This window comes from Chiloscyllium plagiosum, chromosome 16 (assembly GCF_004010195.1).
Source record: "Chiloscyllium plagiosum isolate BGI_BamShark_2017 chromosome 16, ASM401019v2, whole genome shotgun sequence".
NCBI classification, from domain to species: Eukaryota; Metazoa; Chordata; class Chondrichthyes; order Orectolobiformes; family Hemiscylliidae; genus Chiloscyllium; species Chiloscyllium plagiosum.
Genome location: NC_057725.1, coordinates 13702197 through 13723019, shown reverse-complemented (window position 1 = coordinate 13723019; position 20823 = coordinate 13702197). Strand labels below are relative to the sequence as shown.

The 20823-nt window shown below is 42.0% G+C and overlaps 1 protein-coding gene across 5 annotated transcripts in view; it reads left to right on the top strand.

The window, feature by feature from the left end:
- lrp4 (low density lipoprotein receptor-related protein 4) overlaps positions 1-20823 on the top strand; it is a 399766-nt gene that overhangs the window by 237742 nt on the left and 141201 nt on the right. For all 5 annotated transcript variants that reach the window (XM_043705467.1, XM_043705466.1, XM_043705468.1 and 2 more), the window contains exon 3: positions 8519-8635. In XM_043705467.1, coding sequence (XP_043561402.1) covers positions 8519-8635 — 117 coding nt within the window. The remainder of the gene's footprint in view (positions 1-8518; positions 8636-20823) is intronic.

Here is a 20823-nt window from a genome sequence, read left to right as displayed (position 1 = left end):
TTCTTTTAAAAACTCACTCCTACTCCAGAGTTGGATCATAATCATCTGAGCAGGTTGATTTACAATACCTATAATAAGGTGCTGGTAACAAAGGTTGTAATAACCCATCAGCTTGGTACAGTTCTGATTTGTGACTCTCACTCGGGCATTTGACACTGTCAGCAGAGGCTGGATTCGACCGAAGTTTCTCTGTTTTATCTGCTGTTATGAACCCCTCAAAATATTTCAAGAAGATATCACAGACCCTAAACTTTTCTTATTTTAAAGGCAGAGGTGCAGTGGATATTCCGGGAGTGATGCAGCTGGTCAAACTACTCAGCTTTAAGCAAAACAGAATTTATTTAAACACTGCAGTAGGAACATGAGAATAGAAAACAGAATTTAGAATAACTGAACTATTTGAAAACTCAGGAGACAGTGAGGTCTGCAGACGCTGGAGATCAGAGTTGAGAGTATGTTGCTGGAAAGTCACAGAAGGTCAGGCAGCATCTGAGGAGCAGGAAAATCGACATTTCGGACCGGAATCCTTCATCAGGAAACCTCAAGCAGCTCGATACTGCAACTTAACGAAGGAGCTCTTTCAATACCTGCAACATCCCATAAACACACCTCTAGGCAAAAGATAAATTCAAACATGGGTTCTTACAGGCGTGAGATATTTCAGAGAAAGAAGCCAGTCAAGAATCATCTGCTGAAGCATGGATCCAGTTTCCCACTGCAGGTTCTGTGCCTGCTACCAGCAGCTTCTCTGCTAAAACTAAAACCAAACTCAAAAAAACCTGAACTGGGAGAATTGGCCACTCTCTTACCATTGTTAAACTAGGCTCTTTCCTAGATATTTCAGCACCACTTCCTTTACATCCTCTCATTATAAAAAACCAAGGACAAAATAACCTTGTTCAAGTGACAGCATCGTCACACTGCTTCTTCCATAACAACCTACACTATACTTTGGAGAGTGTGAGATCATCAAACCCACATTGATGGAAGGTGCCACCAACAGTGCTAATAAGCAGCAGCTGCTCAGAAATAACCTGCTCAGTGACGCCCAGTTTGGATTCCGCCAGGGTCACTCAGCTCCTGACCTCATCAGAGCCTGAATTCAAACACCGACAATAGAGCTGAATTCCAGAGGGGAGGTGTTAATGTCAAAACACTATGGCAGGCAGTGGCTGTGATAGGGCCTGGATCAGATGATGGCTAACCAGAGCCCAGTGAGTCGAGACACCATTCCCTGGTACAGAACTCAGGCAAAAACTCCCAGGGCATGCTCTCAGGACTAACCATGAGATGGAATGGATGGGGGCAGAGCAGTCAAGAACTTTTAGAGACTGGCACATAGCACAGGGGCTGGGGTGAGCCTGGACAGTGTTATTTTCATTTGGTTTCGGTAAGCTTCCATTCTCGTTTTCTAAGCTTGTTGACCATGACATTTTGATCGTGTCACAAGCCTTTTCAGCTGAGTTAACATTCTCTTTTAAAAGGGTGGGACTGGAGGATACAACTTCAGAGTACAGCCAAGTCATTTAGGATTAGGATGAGGAGGAATTTCTTCATTGAGGGTGGTGAATTTTTGGAAATCTCTATCCGAAAACACCAAGGGAGGCTCAGTCATTGAATCTGTTCAAGCCAGAGATTGATGGATTTCTACGTGTTAAAGATATCCAGGGATAATGAGGAAAATCGACAGTGAGCTAAAAGGTTAGTTACGTTCTAATTGAATGGTGGGACCAGCACAATGGGCTCCTCCCCTGAGCTTCCAGTCACTTGCCACATCAGCACACCACCTTGTTCCCATGCCAACCTCTCTCTCTCTTGGGCTTGCTGCTGTGCTTCAGTGAAATTCAGCGCAAGCCGGAAGAACTTTGTCTTTTGCTGGAAACCCTGCAGCCTCTCGGACTCAACGTCGAGCTCACCAACTTGACAGCCTGATTCCATCCTTCCATGTTTGTTACCCAACGCCCACACCCTGGTCCTGTCATGACATGGAATGCATGACAACGTAAACTCTACAACTTTAATAACTTCATGGATTTAGAATAACTTCATTATTTGAAAACTCAACCGACTCAATACTGCAACTTAGCGAAGGAGCTGTTCCAATTCCTGCAACCTCCCTTGGCAAAAAGGTAAATTCAAACATGGGTTCTTACAAGCACGAGGGATTTCAGAGAGAGAGGCCAGTCAAGAATCATCTGCTGAAGCATGGAACCCTTTTTGCACTATAGGTTCTGTGCCTGCTATCAGCAGCTTTCTGCTAAAACTAAAACCAAACTCGAAAAAACCTGAAGTGGGAGAATTGGTCACTCCCCTGCTATTGTTAAACTAGGCTCTTTCCCAGATATTTTAGCACTACTGTCTTTACAACCTCTCTTTTAAAAAAAAACCAAGAACAAAATAACCTTGTTCACAAGACAGCATCATCACACTGCTTCTTTCATAACTTCACGAATAGAAGCAGCAATAATTCTTTGTGGATTAAACGGTTTCTTGAGATGAAAGGGACAGGAGAGGCTGCTATAAAGGAATTGAAAGCAACATGCAAACTACCTGTCTCTAGGAAGAAGCAACATAAACAAGCTGTTTCCTGGGAGAGGGGAGATAACTTTGCTTCTGCAAGCAGACATCATTTTGTCACAAGACAACAGATTATGAAGCAATGTGCTGAAGTAAAGGGGTTAATTGCAGGAAAAGCTGTGCTTTAAAGAAACAGCCATCCCCAAATGTAACAGAGGAGCTACTTCTGATAAGAGGACAAGCTGCAGGTTTGAGATCTCCAAAATGTAATCAATGTTGGGGATGAAAGAATGTTTTGAATCATCAATAATGTCACACCACTAACTCAAAAGAGAGCAAATTGGACAAGAATCCAACTTTGGAACAATTCAACAGCAGAATTTCAAAGAACAACACTGCATAAGGATTGAACCCTGGGCACTTCCGGAGACAGACACTGGTGGTGGAATCTGGCCATGTCCCACCATTGATCAGATAATGGCCACATTGGTTTTTGAGGCTTAACTTGCTCATTTGTGGGGTCATTACATGCAATAACGTTTAAATCGTTGCCTCAGTACTTGATTGCCTGTGAGATTTCTTCATAAGAAGCCAAATTAAAGGTAACTTATTGTGATTTACCTCCAACAGTTGCATTTAGCTCAGTCAACCCACTCTCATGCTTATTATCTCATCACAGAGGGTGCTTTCAGCACAGCCCAACCATTCTCTCCAACTCTCAGTTCTCACTATCACTGATTCAGCTTCTCTTCTGTCCTACTATCAATACTAACAATGTCCTCGCCTGCATACCCCTTTTATATCTCTTTCTCTCTCTCTGGGCTCGGTCTCCATCTATTCCTTCAACTCTCCCTCCACTCCCAAGACCCACCCTCACCTTCCGCATAAATAGCCACTTTTTTCGAGCGGTTATCAGTTCTGTTAACTCAAAGCATTAACTTTGTTGTTACAATCTGCAGAGGTTTTCTTGCACTGACCTTTCAATGCTAATTGGTATAGAATTTGCTGCTGCTCTTAAAAGGAATTTTCTGTGTGTGCGAGTGTGCGCACGTGTGTGTATGATGTTTGTGGGTAATCTGTGTGTGTGTATGATGTTTGTGGGTAATCTGTGTGCGTGTATGTGTATAGCAGTCAAGCTTAAACACAGAAAGGTAAGTGGGCATTTTTTGGCATGATTTACCATTGACCGATTCATTCTGGCTGTAATCGGAAGCTCTGAGCCAGTCAGCATTTCAAGTTGATGACCTTTTGTTAGGAGTCTGATGAAAGGTCATAAACCTGGAATGTTAACCCTGTTCCTGGTAAATTACCAAGACAGATAGTATCACAGTCTTGGATATAAAACATCTATTGAACCTTTAGCTGAACTCATTCGATAACATTATATGAAGTAATGTCCAAAAGTTTACTGTTTGAATAAATAGAATAAGATTGTACCTTTGATTAGATGCAATAAGTTGGAAAGGGGGTTGTTTAAGATCAGTTTACACAGGAATGTAATCCATTGATTTATTCATGGCTCCAAACATCTACATGGTTAGACTATGTCTAAAATGAATAGGGCAGTTGTATCAAACCCAAATCTAAAGTGTGGTTCCATTTTCAGCTTATTTTGAGTTTTCTGTTTGGACAGTTATGGTTCCATGCATTCTACAATGTTTGTGACACTGATAAACATTTAGGTTTATTTTGACAGGCAAACTCCAAACACCCATGAGAAATGTATAGCATACGTAGCCAATGATCAACAGCTATTTAACTGTTCAATTCAGCATCGCTGCCCAATCTACCTGTTTACACTAATGGAAATTTGTAGCTTTTCTGTAGTTTTGCCTGAGGTGAATTTTATCGAAAATTTGGATGGTCTGATGTGAATATTGTTGTATTTGTGTAATGCCCCAGTGTGAAGTAGCTGCAATACAGTCTCGTACACTTGGTCTGGAGTTCAATTTGTTGTTGGTGTGTATATAGTGGACAGAGGAAGTTGCAGAGTTAGTTTTTTCTTCAAAGTGTATGCAGTTTGGTATTAGACTCATAGAATCCTACAGCACGGAGACAGACCTGTCTGGCCCAAACTGGTCCATGCCAACCAAACTGCCCGTCCATGTTAATCCCATTTCCCTGCACTTGGCCCATTTCCTTCTCATCCTTTCCTATCCATGCATTTGTCCAAATACTTATTAAATGTTGTTGATGTCCCCGCTTCAACTACTACTGCTGGCAGCTCATTCCATATGCATACCATCCTTTCTGTAAAAACCTTTCCCCTGAGGTTCCCTTTTAGTCTTTCCCCTCTAACCTTAAACTGATGCCCTCTAGTCCTTAATTTCCCAACCCTGGGAAAAAGACTGAGAGCATTCACCCTATCCATGCCTCCCATGATCTTAGACACTTCTGTAAGATCCCCCTCAGTCTCCTACGCTCTAAAGAAAATAGTCCTAGCTTGTCCTTCTGAACAAGCTAAGTCCTTCTGCACCTTCTGAATGATCATTATAAAAATGTTTCTAGATTCCTGCTTGTTCTCCTGCTAAAACAGCAATGTGATGAAGGTGAAATAACTGCAATGAGGCAGTTATCCCATCACCGAGTCACCCTTGAATTGCGTGTGCACAATATGCTGGCTGTGACCACTCAGCTCAGTGAGTCCCTGAAGTGAGGAGATTCTGAACCCCTTGTTTATATCTGTCAGCCAGGGCTCCCTGATTGGCCAAGGTTAAACAACTCCAACCAAGGATCTCGTAGTCAATAATATCCAGCTGATTCTGATCACTACAGAAGGTATTTCAGATGGAAAGATAAGATTTTGAAGGATGTTCCCGATTACTGAGAGTCCAGACCCAAGGCTCATAGTGTAAGGATGATGGGTAGGCCATTTCTGTCAGAGATGAGGAAAAATTTCTTTACTAAAAGAGAGATGAGCCTGTGGAATTTTGTGTCGTACAACTTGGTTGAGGCCAAAGCATTTGTTTAGAAGAAGGAATTAGATATAGTGCTTAGGGCGAAAGGTATCAGAGCGTATGGGGAGATAGCAGGACAGGGGACTGAGTTGGGTGATCAGCCACAATCATACTGAATGGCAGAACAGGCTCAAAGGGCTGAAACCTACTCCAGCCAAGGTCCCAGTAAAACAATTGGGAGCAGATTAACATGATGCTGTTAACATGTAGACATTGCTGCACAGTAGCTTCTGTGCTCATAGTTGTTAAGCTGGGTTCAAAACTATACTGCCGATATGGTGTGTATGTGGGTGTGTGTATGAGTGATGATGTGCGTACTACAAAGAATATATATTAACAAATGGAATGTGACATTGAAAATAAGAAATAAAGTGACAGTTGTCAGACACAGTGTACACTGTGCTATACAAATGGATTTGCTCACAGTATATCTAATATCTCAGACTGGTTTGTGAGAAATCATGAATGTATTTTATCCATTATGGATACTCCTGTACTTTCAGACTGTAACACTTATAAATATTGCCTCAGTGGTCACTGTTGCCAAGATAATTTCAGTTCAGAATGAATGCAAGATCTTGAATTTCTAGACCATGAATAGAGAAATCACTGATAAACAGAAGTTTCCTTATTACAATAGCCTCCCCCCACAAAAAAGACACAACTTTTGACCAGCTAGTTAGAGCTCCAAGCTCATTGCTATGTCATTTTGTCAAATTGATGTTGTTAAACCTGCTTACAATCAGATAAAGAAACCTATTGAAACATTTGTCTGTCTTATTTATTACTGGTTATGGCCTACATGCATCTTGTGTGCCACAAGGTGCATCCTAAGAGAGTCAATGATTGTACGATACAACGGTAAACTCTTAAGATCTTCCAGACCACTTAAGACTTTGTTATTTTTCCATTTCTTAACACATTTATCAAACACTTGGAACAAAGTCGTTTGTGTCATCAGTTCCAATGCTTCCCATCCTCATGAGAAACGTTTACCATTCTGAAAGTTTAACTCAACGAGAGCAGCAAGCGAAGGTTTGTGGGCCAAAAATCTCACCAAAAATCAACAATTATTTTATTCTCCCCTTTGCCAAAGCATTCTATGGAAAAGAGGTCACAGTGGGAGCAACAAAGGCATCGAGCTGATAAAGTCCGATTGATGTAGGATGCCGCAGGGCCCAGTGGGGGTTTGAAGATCTGTATCTTTCTCAGTTCTGGGAAGAAACTGTTTTTATTTTTTTTGAGGTGTCTTATTTATCTGCCGTGGGCTATTCATGATTGAGTGTGCAGATGGAAGCTGAGCAATATACCTTCAGGCCCTGTACTCCTGTTGCTATGGAAATTCTGTAGTCTTTTATTTAAACCTGGATCCCTTCATCATGCTACCCAGTTCATTGAATGAAAGACTTGAATTAACTCAATGAGGTATTCATTAACCCTGAGAGTTACTTCCTGTGCCAGGATCAAGTGTTCACTGCCTTTTCTGTTAGCTGGAAGCATGACATTTCATGCTATAGTCTGCTTCATTTGAGATGCTGGAATGTTGCAATGTTTTGGAAAGCTGTCGAGTCAAGTAAAAAATGACTAGCTTGTGAAAATTGATGGCAATGGAAACTATTGTATTTTAACAGCTAAGGTAGCTGTGAATGATGCAAGTGTTAGTTAAAACATTACAATTGCACAAGAGGTGCAGAACTTATTCTGCATTGGAGAAGTATTATGCTTTAACATTTCTGAATTGTTTAATGGCTCAAAGATTTGGAAGTAATTTAGGTTGTCAGCTTCCGAATGTACCACTCTTTCAACCGTGTACACAAGCTACATTGGTTAATGTTGCGTTTGTGAAACACAAACACATCTGTTAAAAGGAGGCACTGAAGTAGAATTTCATCGACGTTATGTTGATTTTACCAGCACCATATGTCCAGAATTGGCCAAACCTGTTGAAAAGATTGAGGCATTTCAAACACTTGCTCTGAGACAGAGTGTTGTGATCTTCTGCATTGCTTCAAAACGTATCAGGGCGAGAGCCAGTCAGATCCCCAGAGTGAATTAGGAACGCGAATAATCTCTAGCCTTTTGTAGTCGTTTGACAAACTCTGCAAATTAAGCTGACTTTGTTTTAATTTACAAAAGTATCCAGAGACACTCTTTAACTGTTTTATTTAACCTATTAAAACTTAATTTGCAAAAATGTGTACAGCAATGAAATTATTAAATTATTCCATTGATTATTTCAAAATAATTAAGTATTTACTATTACATACCTCGCGGGTGTTAGTCTCAAATTCTGAGAAAAACTGTCTTTTCTTGTGAGAAACCCAATTTCAGGTTTGTTTAAAATTGCACCAGTTTACCACTGAAGTGTATTTTTAGAAAACAGAGGGAGGGTCATGACTATGTTCTGAAATTCTTCCCAGTTATGTTTGTGATTACTCAAATAAATTTGAGTAGATATCAAGACATGGTTTCATTTTGATTTGTATCCAGATTGTTGATTAAGTAGTCAAAGCAGAAGTTCAATCCTATTAGATCTGATGATGGAAAACTGACTATAGTGGTGTACTGTATTCCACAATTTATAACACTACACAGAGGCATTTATGTTCACATTGAGATTGCTGCCATGATCTCCCCACACTGATTATTTTGGGGAGGTGGGGGCTAAGGGTGGAAAAAATAATTTTTAAGGCCCAAGAGTGAATTGTGGAATAAGCTCTCTTAAAAATTGCCACCCGAAAGTTATCTTCTCAATTTGTGTTAGAAAACTAAGAGGTGCAATGATTAAAAGATGAGTTTTTAACCATCTGTCTGTTGAGTATGTGTCTTAACATCTGGAGTAGGAGTTTATGAATCTTGTCTTCATTGTATAAACTGTACTACATATTCTTGAAGTCTTGCTGAAAGTTTGTTTTTTTAATGAGGAATCTGTACTGTCTGGCCTGCAGAGAAAGTATATTTGAAAGATAAGCTCTGTCTCACAGAACAAAACGGTAAGATGACCATATTTTAAATTCACTGTCCATTCACCATTTCTTTTCCAGTGCTACCGACTTGCTCCCCTTTGGAATTCCATTGTGACAATGGCAAATGCATTCGGCGTTCCTGGGTCTGTGATGGTGACAATGATTGCGGGGATGATTCCGATGAGCAGGATTGTCGTAAGTGTGCATTCATTATGGCCTTCCCTTAACTGAAGTTCTAAATTTGTTGTTGCATATTACTTGTTCCATTTTTTCTGCTCATTTATTCACAAACAGTGGTGAGACTCCACCAGCTAATGAGGTCTTCATGATGCTGTCGAGGTCAAATTAGCACTAGGGTTTGAAGTTTTTGGATCAGGTTGGCCCAGATGGCAATGTTCTTGTCCACAAGTCGCCCGATTGTGGATCGAAGGCCATAACAATAACATAATAATTGCTGAAAAGAGGGGCATGTTGCCATAATTTGTTGTCTTTCACTCATCAAGGGCAAATACGAAAGTGCAAGATTTCCAGCAATCACAACAGTTTACACAATGGGAGTACAGGATGCTAATCGGTTGGCAAATCAATTTTGATTGGCTGAGGCATTGCCATAGAGGAAGCACCATTGGCTTCTGGGTAAAGACTATGGATCTCCCTATGAGCCTTTTGATGCAGAATGTTTGACCATGCAAATGACTGCATGTTGCTTCCAATAAGCCTGAACAAGCCGTATTATGCGCATGAATGATCTTTGTAAATTGGTTATTATTGCAACAATCAGGATTATTCAAATTGCAGAATCACGTTTTGGTTGAGATTCTGCACAGGCTGGTTCAATACAGTCTGTACTCTGCTTATTTGAACGGCTGGAGGAACATGATGTTTGGATTATGTAGTTGATTTATTGAGTAGTTTGGCCTACTGGGCATTGTAATGACATTGAGATTCACACAGAATGTGCTCAGTTGTGAAAGGCCCATACCACTGACGCCATGACATCACCGTGTGAAGTGGCTTGCTTAGTCTGGTTGAATTTTTCAGGCATTTTGCCTTCCCAGGGTAACTTGAGATAGATCAGTCACTTCTCAGGTCCAGACTTGCTGGTCTCTAAACAATTTGTGATCTGATCTGAATAGACACTGTCCCGCAGAATAACTTTAATGCATTCTATATCCATGTCAAGCTTGCAAGATGATCTAATGACTTATGTATAAAATTGCTGATAAGGCCAGTTTTAGCGTGTGGAGCTATTTGAATTCCAGGGTGTATATTGACCAGTAACTGGGGGAGAAAATATGAGAGGATCTAGTCAAAGATTTCTCAGCTAGCATGTTGAGTTAGACTGCTGTATTGTGAGAGTGATTTGCTGTGTGGAATGAAACATATGTAGATGTGTGGGGAACCTTACAGATTCTGAGATCACGAGTGTATCATCCAAGCACTTTGTGGTGGGGGTGGGGTAGGGCTCATTCCATTAAAAACACGTTCCTCTTGGAAAATGTCAGTAAGTGGCGAAGATCTCACGGCTCTGTCATTTAGTTTGGGTGCACTGGGTGTATCGCTAAAGTTGAATGCGACTGGCAAGTTGCTTCATTCACAGGTTCAACAAATAAAGTTTCAGAAGATGATGGCACATTGGTATTGTGACATGGCGCCACCGCCAATGATGTCCTTGAACAGCACATCAAAGAATGGACGCACAATGTGTTATCAACATAGAGGCAAGGCATTGCTATCAGGAAGTAGTCCAAGGATAAGATTGAGGGGCATGGACAGGAAGCAGCTGTTCCACTGTGTTAATAGTCAGCAATGAGGGACATCATTTTAGGGTGAAGGACAGGAGGTTTAGAAGGGATTTGAGGAAAAATGTTTTCAGCTAGAGAATCTAGACTATTATCTGCAAGGAGAATGTAGACAAGAAACCTCATTACTTTTTAAAGAGGATGTGGATGAGCATTTGAAATGTCACAACATTCAAGGTTATGGGCCAATGCTGAAAGTGGGATTAGTGTCAACAGGTGATGGGTTTTTTTTAGTACAGACATGATGGCTGAAGGGCCTCTTCTGTACTGCTTGCCTCTATGGTGGAATATGTGAAAATGCAGGATTCTTCATCTTGGAAAACTCAGAACTGGCTGCAGGGATTTACTGTTTGGTCAATTCATGCTGTGCGGAACCATTGATAAGAAAAACATACCAAAGAAATGTGGATGTTTTGAAGATGGAAACACACAAATATTGCTCGAAAAACTCAGCAAGTCTGGGTCATCTGTGGAGAGAAAGCAGAGTTAACATATCAGGTCCAGTCACCCTGCTTCAGAACTGAAACGTTAACGTGAAATGTTTATTTGTGTTCCAGTCATTGATAAGTTTAGATAAATGGAGCATGTCTTTAGAGTTGGCAGCCCATGTATGGATCTCGAATTTACCTCATGGCCTACCTTCATATTCGTTGCAAGGCAGCTCGCTCCTATCAGGAGAAAGTGAGGACTGCAGATGCAGGAGGTCAGAGTTGAATGTGATGCTGGAAAAGCACAGCTGGTCAGGCAGCCCCTGATGAAGGGCTTATGCCCGAAACAGCGGTTTTCCTGCTCCTCGGGTGTTGCCTGACCGGCTGTGCTTTTCCAGCACCAGACTCTTTGGAAATCATTCCTGTCACACAAGTCCAGCAATAGTTTTGTAATCTTTCTTTTGAGAAAGACTGTCATTCTTGGAACAAATCCAACAGATATAAATTTGGAATCGTGATGAAGGATGACTTGCAATTTCTCAACTTAGTCACAGTTGTGGCCCTGCTGATATAATATAACCTGAGCTGGAATGTGGTAAGGGAGGGGAGTATTTCAGTGCTGTCTGCACTTTAGCCTGTTCCGATAATTCAGATGAAACGAATATCGCCCAACAAAAAGTAACTGATTCCTCAATTCATTGCTGTTTGCAGAATCTTTCTGTGTATCGATGGTTTTCATGCTTGCTTTTATCGCAAGTATTTACACTTAAGTATGAAATAGTTTGATGTGTTTCTGGTGATGTGTATGTAGAGAAACCCACTAAGCACCAGAGGATGAAAGAGATGGGGGTTGTGAGTGGAAGACAAATCCGATCGTCTACCAAAAAAAGCTAGAAGGATATCCAGGATTAAAGAACTTTGAAGAGTCGAAGCTAGATATTAGCATATAGGGGTGTATATAAAGATTGGCAATCCTATCGGGTTATTAATCAATGTGGGTAGTCACTGACCGTTGAGTGTCACTTTGTCTCTGCCTTTATAACTCTCTACTGTGGGTCAAGTCCTACTCCAGAACTTTAGCATCTAGTGTATTTTTTATTCACTGGTGGTCATGAGCATTACTGCCTGTGTCAGCATTTATTATACGTGGCTGCAGCCACACTGCACAGTGCTAGTTTCTAAAATAATCTACCGTGTGGTAGAGTGGTAATGCGGCATGTTAGTGATCCACTGCAATGCTCCATAAAGCAAGGGCTTACATTCGTTGGTAAATTACCAACTGTGGTAATCTCGGATATTTTGGGTGGAGTCCAGATACTGCCCGTGAAATAGAGATCAAAGTGCAAATCCTGTGTGCTTCCTTGTGGTTAGGAAGATCAAAGCAATTCCTTGGAAGCAGGTAGCCTGAGAATCCTATTGAGTATGGGATACCTTGTTGCTTCAGGGGCGTTTAGTGGAAAATTTAAAACAACGCGAAAGAAGTTGAAAATCAGAGGCTGTGTATTTCACCAGCACCAGCAGGCCCGCGTCCCTCACCCCCCTCCCCACCACAGTACACATACATGCACACACACATTCTGTCACGCGCACACTCTCTCTCACGCGCTCACTTTCTCTCACAAGCATACAGACACTTTCACATGCACACACTCTCACACGCACACACACTCATACTCTCTCACGTGCACACACCCTCGCTTACATGCACACACATACTCTCACACTCTCTCTTATACGTGCACATACATACACACACCCCACCCCCCACACACATTGTATATTTGTAAACACCAAGTTTCTATTTAAGTTAAAATATTGGGACAGCATGTGCCTCCATTTTGATCCACCCCTTGTTCTGTGAGTGTTAAGTGTCACCGTCCTCTGGTCATTCACACAACACCAAACCGCCTTCCGTTTGTTTGTCTGTCTTCACAGTTGTGTGATATTAAAGGAGTTAAAAATCACATGACACCAGGTTGTAGTCCAACAGGTTTATTTGAAAATACAAGCTTTTGGAGTGCTGCTCCTTTGTCAGGTAGCTACCTGATGAAGGAGCAGCACTCTGAAATCTAGTGCTTCCAAATAAACCCGTTGGACTATAACCTGGTGTTGTGTGATTTTTAACTTTGTCTACTCCAGTCCAACACCAGCACCTCCACATCGAGATTAAAGGAGAATAGGAAATAAGTACTTAAAATGCGATTCAATACATCTGAAGACCCAGATCTGATCTGCTTGGAAAAAAATAAGAGGCTCAGTGTTGGAAACGATTTGCTGAAGATATGATTTTCTAGCACTTGTCAGAGTGGGAAACTGAGGTAGGCGGGCACTTGGAATTGTTGTGCCAATCGGCTCACCCAATTTCCCAGTTTCACTCCACCCTAGAGTACCTTCGGGGTAATATGGCTTTTTGCACACCTGCAGCAGGTAGCTATTATCACATACCAACTCTCTCAGGCATCCACACACACCCTCCCTCTCTCACACAAGCCCATTGTCTCTCTCACACACACAGAAAACAACACACACACACACATAAAACAACGCATCCACACACATGGCGCATCAGCAACGATTGGGAGAAAATGTGCCTCCATTTTGGGTGGCTTCCCCTTCCTGTATCTACCAGGGCAGCCTCAGAGTACTTTCCATATGGAAAGCCAACGATTGGTCCTCAAGCCTGACACCCCACCCCAGGCTTTGGCCATGAATTGGACAATTTGGGGAAACTCCCAGGAAGTGACTGTATCCCCCACATTGTGGCTTTCTCACAATCAGAGTTCAGAAACCTGCCGAAAGTGTCTGTCCAGGAAGTTCAGTTGAGCCAATAACTGACTGAGTTCATGCAGCTTTTTTCTTATGTGTATACTCTTGGTCTTGAGACAATCTGAGTTCAGTTTGTTATTATCCTGTCGTGTAGTGCACATAGATTAAAGTGTGTGTATATTATTAGTATTCAGAGGAGAGACAAATTTCAGGTGTTTGACAAAGTGAGATAATTTTAATATTTCGGCAGCAAATGATTTTTTGGTTTCATTTGAAAACCCTTGTTTCCCAGTGGAAGAAAATGTTTCCTTTTTCTTGTTTCTTTTTATCTCTTGTGATGTTTTCTCCTACCATTCTTGATGGGTGAGACTTCGAATTTGGCTGGTTTTCTGGTCTGTTAAACCTTGGATCCATGTCTATGTTGCTATTTTGTGATATGTCAAATATTTCACAACAGTGACTGGTACAGCTAAATCACAGGCAATACTGAGGCTGTGGTGTTTGGAATAGAGCCAGGTACACTCTAGTCCATATTTGCCCTTTCCTTTTGCTGTCAATGATCTTCCCAGGCTCTGGGAAAGGAAATTGAAAAGAATAGCAAAACACCTTCATTTTCCATTAATGTGGATAACAGAATTGCATTTGGTATTAACATTATTATCTCATTAAAAAAATCTCAACAACAGCTTGAAAAAGTTCTCTTCTATGTTTACAAGATAGCTTCCATTCTTTGACAAGAACTTTCAGAGAGACTTCTGTCTTTTTAGATATTGAATGCTTCTTTACAGCTCTCATGCAATTGTATGAAGCATTGGAATTTTTATTTTGTGTACATTTTTTGCTCAAACGCGAAGTATTAATTAGGGAAATGCCCTGAATTGTCGAGCCCCCTCGATCCACAAAATACATCATATGTGTGAACAAGGAGAATGAGGGGGCTATTTTGCCCTCAAGCAAGAGTCATACAGCACGGAAACATTACCTTCAGTCCAACCAGTCCATACCAACCATAATCCCAAACAAAACGAGTCCTGCCTGCTTGCACTGGCCCACATCCCTCCAAACATTTCTTATTTGTGTACATATCTAAGTATCTTTTAAACATTGCAACTGTACCTGCATCCATGACTTCCTCTGGAAGTTCGTTCCACATACAAACCACTTTCTATGCAAAACAAGTTGCCCCCTCATGTCTTTTTTTTAAAACTCTCGCTTCCCACCTTAAAAATGTCCCCTGATCTTGAAATGCCCCACCCCAGGGAAAAGACACTTGCTATTACCTTACCTATACCCCTCATGATTTTACGAATCTCTATAAGGTTATATCTCAACCTCTTACGCTCCAGTGTAAAAAGCCCCAGCTTCTCCTTCTAACTCAAAATGTCCATTCTCAACCACATCCTGGTAAATCTCTTCTGAACCCGCTCCAGCTTAATGATATTCTTCCTATAACATGATGACCAGAACTGGACACAGTACTCTAGAAGGAGCCTCATCAACATCTTATACAACCTCAACATAATGCCCTGCTCTGCCATTTAGTAAGGTTAAGTTCTGATAAGTCCTGGTTGAAACCCCAAGTCCGTACTCTGACCTTCCCCTGAAATCAAACACACAAACAATTTGTATTTATATTTGTATTTCTGACATGAAAATATGCTACCAAACTTGCTGAAAGAAGGCATTTTGTTTTTGAAGCTTTTTGCCGAGCATTCATCAGGACAGTTCACAAGAAATACCAAAGTCAAGAGAAAATGACATCAATACCATACGAGAAGAGAATGCTGATTGGTAGAGGCACTGTCATTGAAGGATGCAGCATTTAGATGATGACTGACAGTTAACTGCCAAACTTAGTCAAGACAAAGAACCTTGACAATTATTTTTCAGCAATTCTCGATAAATGTACTGCAGATCTATCAATGTGACAAAAATACAAACAGACAAATTAGGAACAACAGGAGGTTACTTGCTCTCTGGAGTCTGCTCATTATAAAATCACGATTGATTGATTAGTTCCTATTCTCACCTATCCTGAAAACCTTCCACCCACTTTCTTATAAATAATCCACCTCTGTCTGAAAGGTAAGTGCTCTGCTTTTGAGTTAAAGATTCCAAAGACACAAGATTCTGAGAGAAAATAATTCTCTTCCTATTGGTCTGAAATGGGCTACCACATACTTTCAAACAATGACCCCCTCCACAAGAGGAAACACCCTTTCCCACCTTATGATCCTGTGTGTTTCAATCAGGACACCTCTTACTGTCCTAAACTCTGAGGTTACCAGTCTAAATTGTCCAACCTCTCCTCATAACATAACCTTCCAATTAATGTTCATTGAATGTATTCTGTACATCATTCTCTGCATGATACGGTGATGACAGTGGTAATTCTTGGCACTTGTAGGTTAATTGCTTTGCACTGTAACAATACTGTGACTGTAGCAAGACATTACAGAGGAATGTTATTCTATGAGCAATTAAACTCTATTGAATATTTGTTCAAAAGGAGCTAATTCATGGGCGTTGGCACCAGTTTTATTTTTACATTAAGTGATACATTCCATTGTACCTACTGTATATAATCATGCTTTTCTGCTTGGTTAGCAATAATTATAAACCATTTTGTCCCGAATTATCTCCAAAGGATGTATTACGAAAGGATTGAATTTCAAGTAATGTCATTTTAAATTGGTTGATCGTGCACAGTTGGCATTTGCAGTTAACCTTGCTGGTTGGGAGTTTATATCAAAGCTTTTCCAACACAGGCTGGCAAAGACAGAATTCACTGCCAAAACAGTTCATTGCAACTTGTCTTACCTACAGCATGGAGAGAATCTTTCACTCCAGTGCGGACTGCACGCAATTTTTAAGGGCGTGTATTAGATGTTGCCATCCTTTAACTAGACAAAACACGTTCTATAAGATGTAAGTTTTGAAATCTGTCTTTCATTTTACTCAGTTGGTCCCTGCTGTGAGATTCTGCACCTTTTGAGCATCAGGATTGCCCTTCTGGGAACACAGCACACAATACACTGTCCGTACCATTCAACTTTGCTCACAGAGACATTGTCACTAGGTCGAAACAAAGAAATAGCCGGTTTGTGCAGCCCACGCTGAGTCAGAATGATAACATGTTCTGAAACTGGAGCGGGGGTTTGGCAAGGTAGGTGCTGAGAGGATGTTTCCCATTGCGGGGCAATCAGTTTAAAAATAAGGGGTCACCCATTTAAGACAAATTGAGGGACGTTAGTGTTTGAATTCTCTTCCCTTGTGAGCATTGGATCGCTGAATATATTTGAGACTGAGTTAAATAGAATTTCGATAGAGGGATTTGAGAGATATGACAAGACTGGTGAAGTGGGATCAGGCAGAGGAACTGACCAGATAAGCCTTGGGCAGTGCCGTTTCAAGGGACAGAATGGCGTCTCCTCCTGTTTCTTACCACCTTTTGATCAATGTAAATAACTATCAGTTTGGACTGCTGAAGCTTGATTAAACTGCTTTTATGGTTTGTGATTGAGCTCTGGCATTTAAAAGGGTGGATGGTAACCAAACTGCAAAGCATGGTCACAGTTAGAATAGATTCCCTACAGTGTGGAAACAGGCCCTTCAGCCCAACAAGTCCACACTGACCCTCTGAAGAGTATCCCACCCAAACTTATTCCCCATTACTCTACATTTACCCCTGATTAATGCACCTAACCCACAATCCCTACAGTGTGGAAACAGGCCCTTCAGCCCAACAAGTCCACACTGACCCTCTGAAGAGTATCCCACCCAAACCCATTCCCTATTACTCTACATTTACCCCTGATTAATGCACCTATCCCACACATCCCTGAACACAGTGGGCAATTTAGCATGGCCAGTTCACCTAACCTCATCTTTGGGTTGTGGGAGGAAACCGGAGCACCCGGAGGAAACCCACACAGACATGAGGAGAATGTGCAAACTCCACACAGACAGTCACCTGAGGCTGGATTCAAACCTAGGTCCTTGATGCTGTGAGGCAGCAGTACTAACCAAATATTTAATTACCCCTGAAACTAATGTATTACTCTATGTTATTAAGTGCATTTATACACAATATATACCATTGTGATAATTAAAATATAAACAGAAGATACTGGAGGAGCTCAGCAGAATGGGCACCCTCTATGGAAAGAGAAATAAAGTTTGATATGACTCTTCTTCAGTGTCATTAGACTCTAAAAGTCAAATCTGTTCCTCTCTGCACAGATGCTGCTGGAGCTGCTGAGTGTCTCCAGCATGTTCTCTTTACTTCCAGATCTCCAGCAGCCACGGTGTCTTGTTTCTATTAAATTTAACCCCCTGGTGTCTGGCAAAATCCATCCACTGGCTCAGTCACCTGCAATTCATTTCTGAACTCTGCTACTGAGTGACTTGCTAGCCATGGGTTAAGCAGTGCCTTGCTGGGTTAGATTTGACCATGAGAGCCTTGGTTGATTTGAGAGTTTTTGCTGTGAGTGTGGAGCAACAGTGAACCTTATCCAATTAGTCACTGCACCAGTGTGGTGCATGCTGCTGTTTCAGTTATCAACCATTGTGTGTCTGAATGAGATGAATGTAGTCTACTTCAAAGAAATGAAACCTATGAAAAATAATATAACACTGTGACAAGTCAACCTCAGAGAAAATGACTCCAGACATTGATCTGGCAAGAACATCAATGATCTGTATCAAAAGTGACTGAAACCTGAAGGGAAGCAGGAACACCACAAGGGAATAGATCAAGGTATAACTCGATGTCTTTTATTACTGCATCTCCATGGGGAGTTTTGTAAGCTGCATCATTTATCAGACTGATATTGTGGGTCTAAAAGGACAGGGTTCAGAGGGATTAAACGCAGCAGAGATATTCTTTCGCAAATGACAGTCAAGCAAGTTTTGTCTGCTCTGAAGTAGGGTCACTGGACCAGAAACATTGACTCTGCTTTCTCTCCACAGATATTGCCAGACCTGCTAAGTTTTTCCAGCAGTTCCTGTTTTTGTTTCTGATTTCCAGCATCCGCAGTTCTCTGGGTGTTTTTTAATGAAGCAATTTTTTATTGCTGCATTTTGTACGTGTTGACCAGTAGGACTTTCTACATTGGAAACATGTAACAGCTGCCATATTGTTTGAGTCCTTCAAGGTAACCCCGATTCCTGTCGAATATAAATAAAGTTGAAGTTGGGGTGCCGAGGACCCCTTCCAGAATTTTCTGGCAGAGGGTAGGAGAGAAGCGTTTGATTCCATCATTCTGGAACACACCTAGCAACATGCGACAGGTACCATCTGGAAGCAGAATGCCTCAAGAACACTTTTTTAAAAACATCCTCCTCCTCCAAGGAGTTGTCTCTAGATTGTGGTGCTGGGGTGTTTTAGAGCCACTTGTCATCTCCTTCCAGCTGAATTTGGAATGTCTTTGCCCCTGAATCCAGTTGGTGAATTGATTGTGGCCTCAGTTGCCTAGCTTTGATTGCTTGGCTGCAGCACTGCTGGGAAAACTGTTGGAGGTTTTTTTTTGCGGGAGTAACGTTTGAAGATTCCTCACTTGGAATCGAGGATGGTGCCTCGCAGGATGGGTCCTCGGGCTGAAGTGCCCAGTTTTCCCATCGGCAGATTTTTCCGCCATGGGAGCCCGTTTTGTGGAGAAATGGGATGCACAGCCCTGGACTTGTCTCCCTTCTCCTTCCTCTGTCACCACCACTCTCTGCTCCTCCCTCCAGACGATCGAGTTGCCGACCCTCCACTTGCTGTACCTTGATGGATCAGGAGGTGCCCTGCCAAGCAGTTAGCAGCTTTTTCCTCCCAGTCAGTGGTGCCAATGTCTTGGTGCTTTAGGGCAACCTCCTGTCTATCCTTATTCTTTTTCCTTCAACTCCACTTTGAGAGTTGGCTACCAGAGAGTGAAGGAAGAGAATCTGCCCAGGTGTCGGGCAGTTGGATGAAATGGCCCTTTCATGATAATGAAGTTGATCAATGCAGCTTCACGGAGGATGCTGCTGGTGATCCTCAGGATTTGACGTAGGCATCGTTGGTGTAAGCTCTCAAGGAACTTAATGTGACATTAGTTCACCCGGACTTACTGCAGTAAGAGGGTTGTCAACACAACAGTTTACACATCATTACCTGCACAGGCTGAGGTCCTGCCTTCTCAGTCGCTCCCCTCACATATGGTATGGTGACCGTCAGGTTAAGCCACCACCAGTTGTGTGTCTCTGTAACAAGAGAGCAGCTCTATGATCCTCTGGGATAATGGCGACTTTACATGACTTACTAGACCATTACCATTGTTGATGTCCGGTGATCCCTGTTATCAAAGACACTCTGTTACATCTTGAAGACAACACTGGCACAGTTTGACTTGGCACTGGACTTCTTTTTCAATGAAAGTCCCTTGGGAGGGGGCACTGATGAGAAATGGGACGTGCTGTATATACTTCCGAGCCAACCTACCTTTGAGGATGGCGGGGGGAATGCTCAGCTGGCCTGCAGGAGGTTAGTGGAGGACCTTCAGCTTGGTGCTGTTTAAAGGAAAGTCAAGCACATATGCAAGGACTTGGAAAAGGTAAAGGGTGTTTGTGTGTTGTGTTGGGGAATGGGCCATCACACAACAGTCATCTGCAAACTGATGGCCCTTGGTGTCCGTGGGAAATTGGAGTGGTTGGTTTTTTCACCCTGAAGCAAGTAAGGTGAAAGAACGCTCTGTCCAGATGAAACTGGATGTTGATACTGGGTGGTCAGTCTCCCTGGGTTAAAGATGATACTGGATGTTAATACACAGTAGTAGGTAACCTTGGATGAGCGGGATGAGGATGTGAAGGTAGATAATGAACAAGGCTGGGGCACAGAGGAGATAATCACACAATGTTTTTGATCCTAGTCTGATTTGGATCCTTCATACAAAGATGTGTAGGTTAGGTCGATTGGCCATGCTAGTTTCGGACCATTGTCTGCAGGCTAGGTGAGTTAGCCATGGGGAATGCAGGGGTAGGGTCTGGGTGGGGTGCTCTTTGGATGGTCGGCGTGGACTCAATGGGCTGAATGGTCTGCTTCCACACTGTAGGGATTCTGTGAAACCTTGGGATTCTATCCAGCATTGCAATAACCACATTGACACGCAGGAGTCTCAAGACACTGATGCACTTCAGGTAACCAAACTACTGGAGGACCATCAGTAGGGCATCACAATTCAGAGACTTCAAACCACCTTAGACTGGTTGATGAAGACCGGGAACAGTTCTCAATGATGCTCTTGATGTGTTCACACCCAGTCACTCCTCAATCCCTCCAGAACCACAGGGTCTTGGGTGGCACCATGACCCACAACTTGGCCCATATCTCCCATCAGGATATGTGAGGAGAAATGATACAATGGGT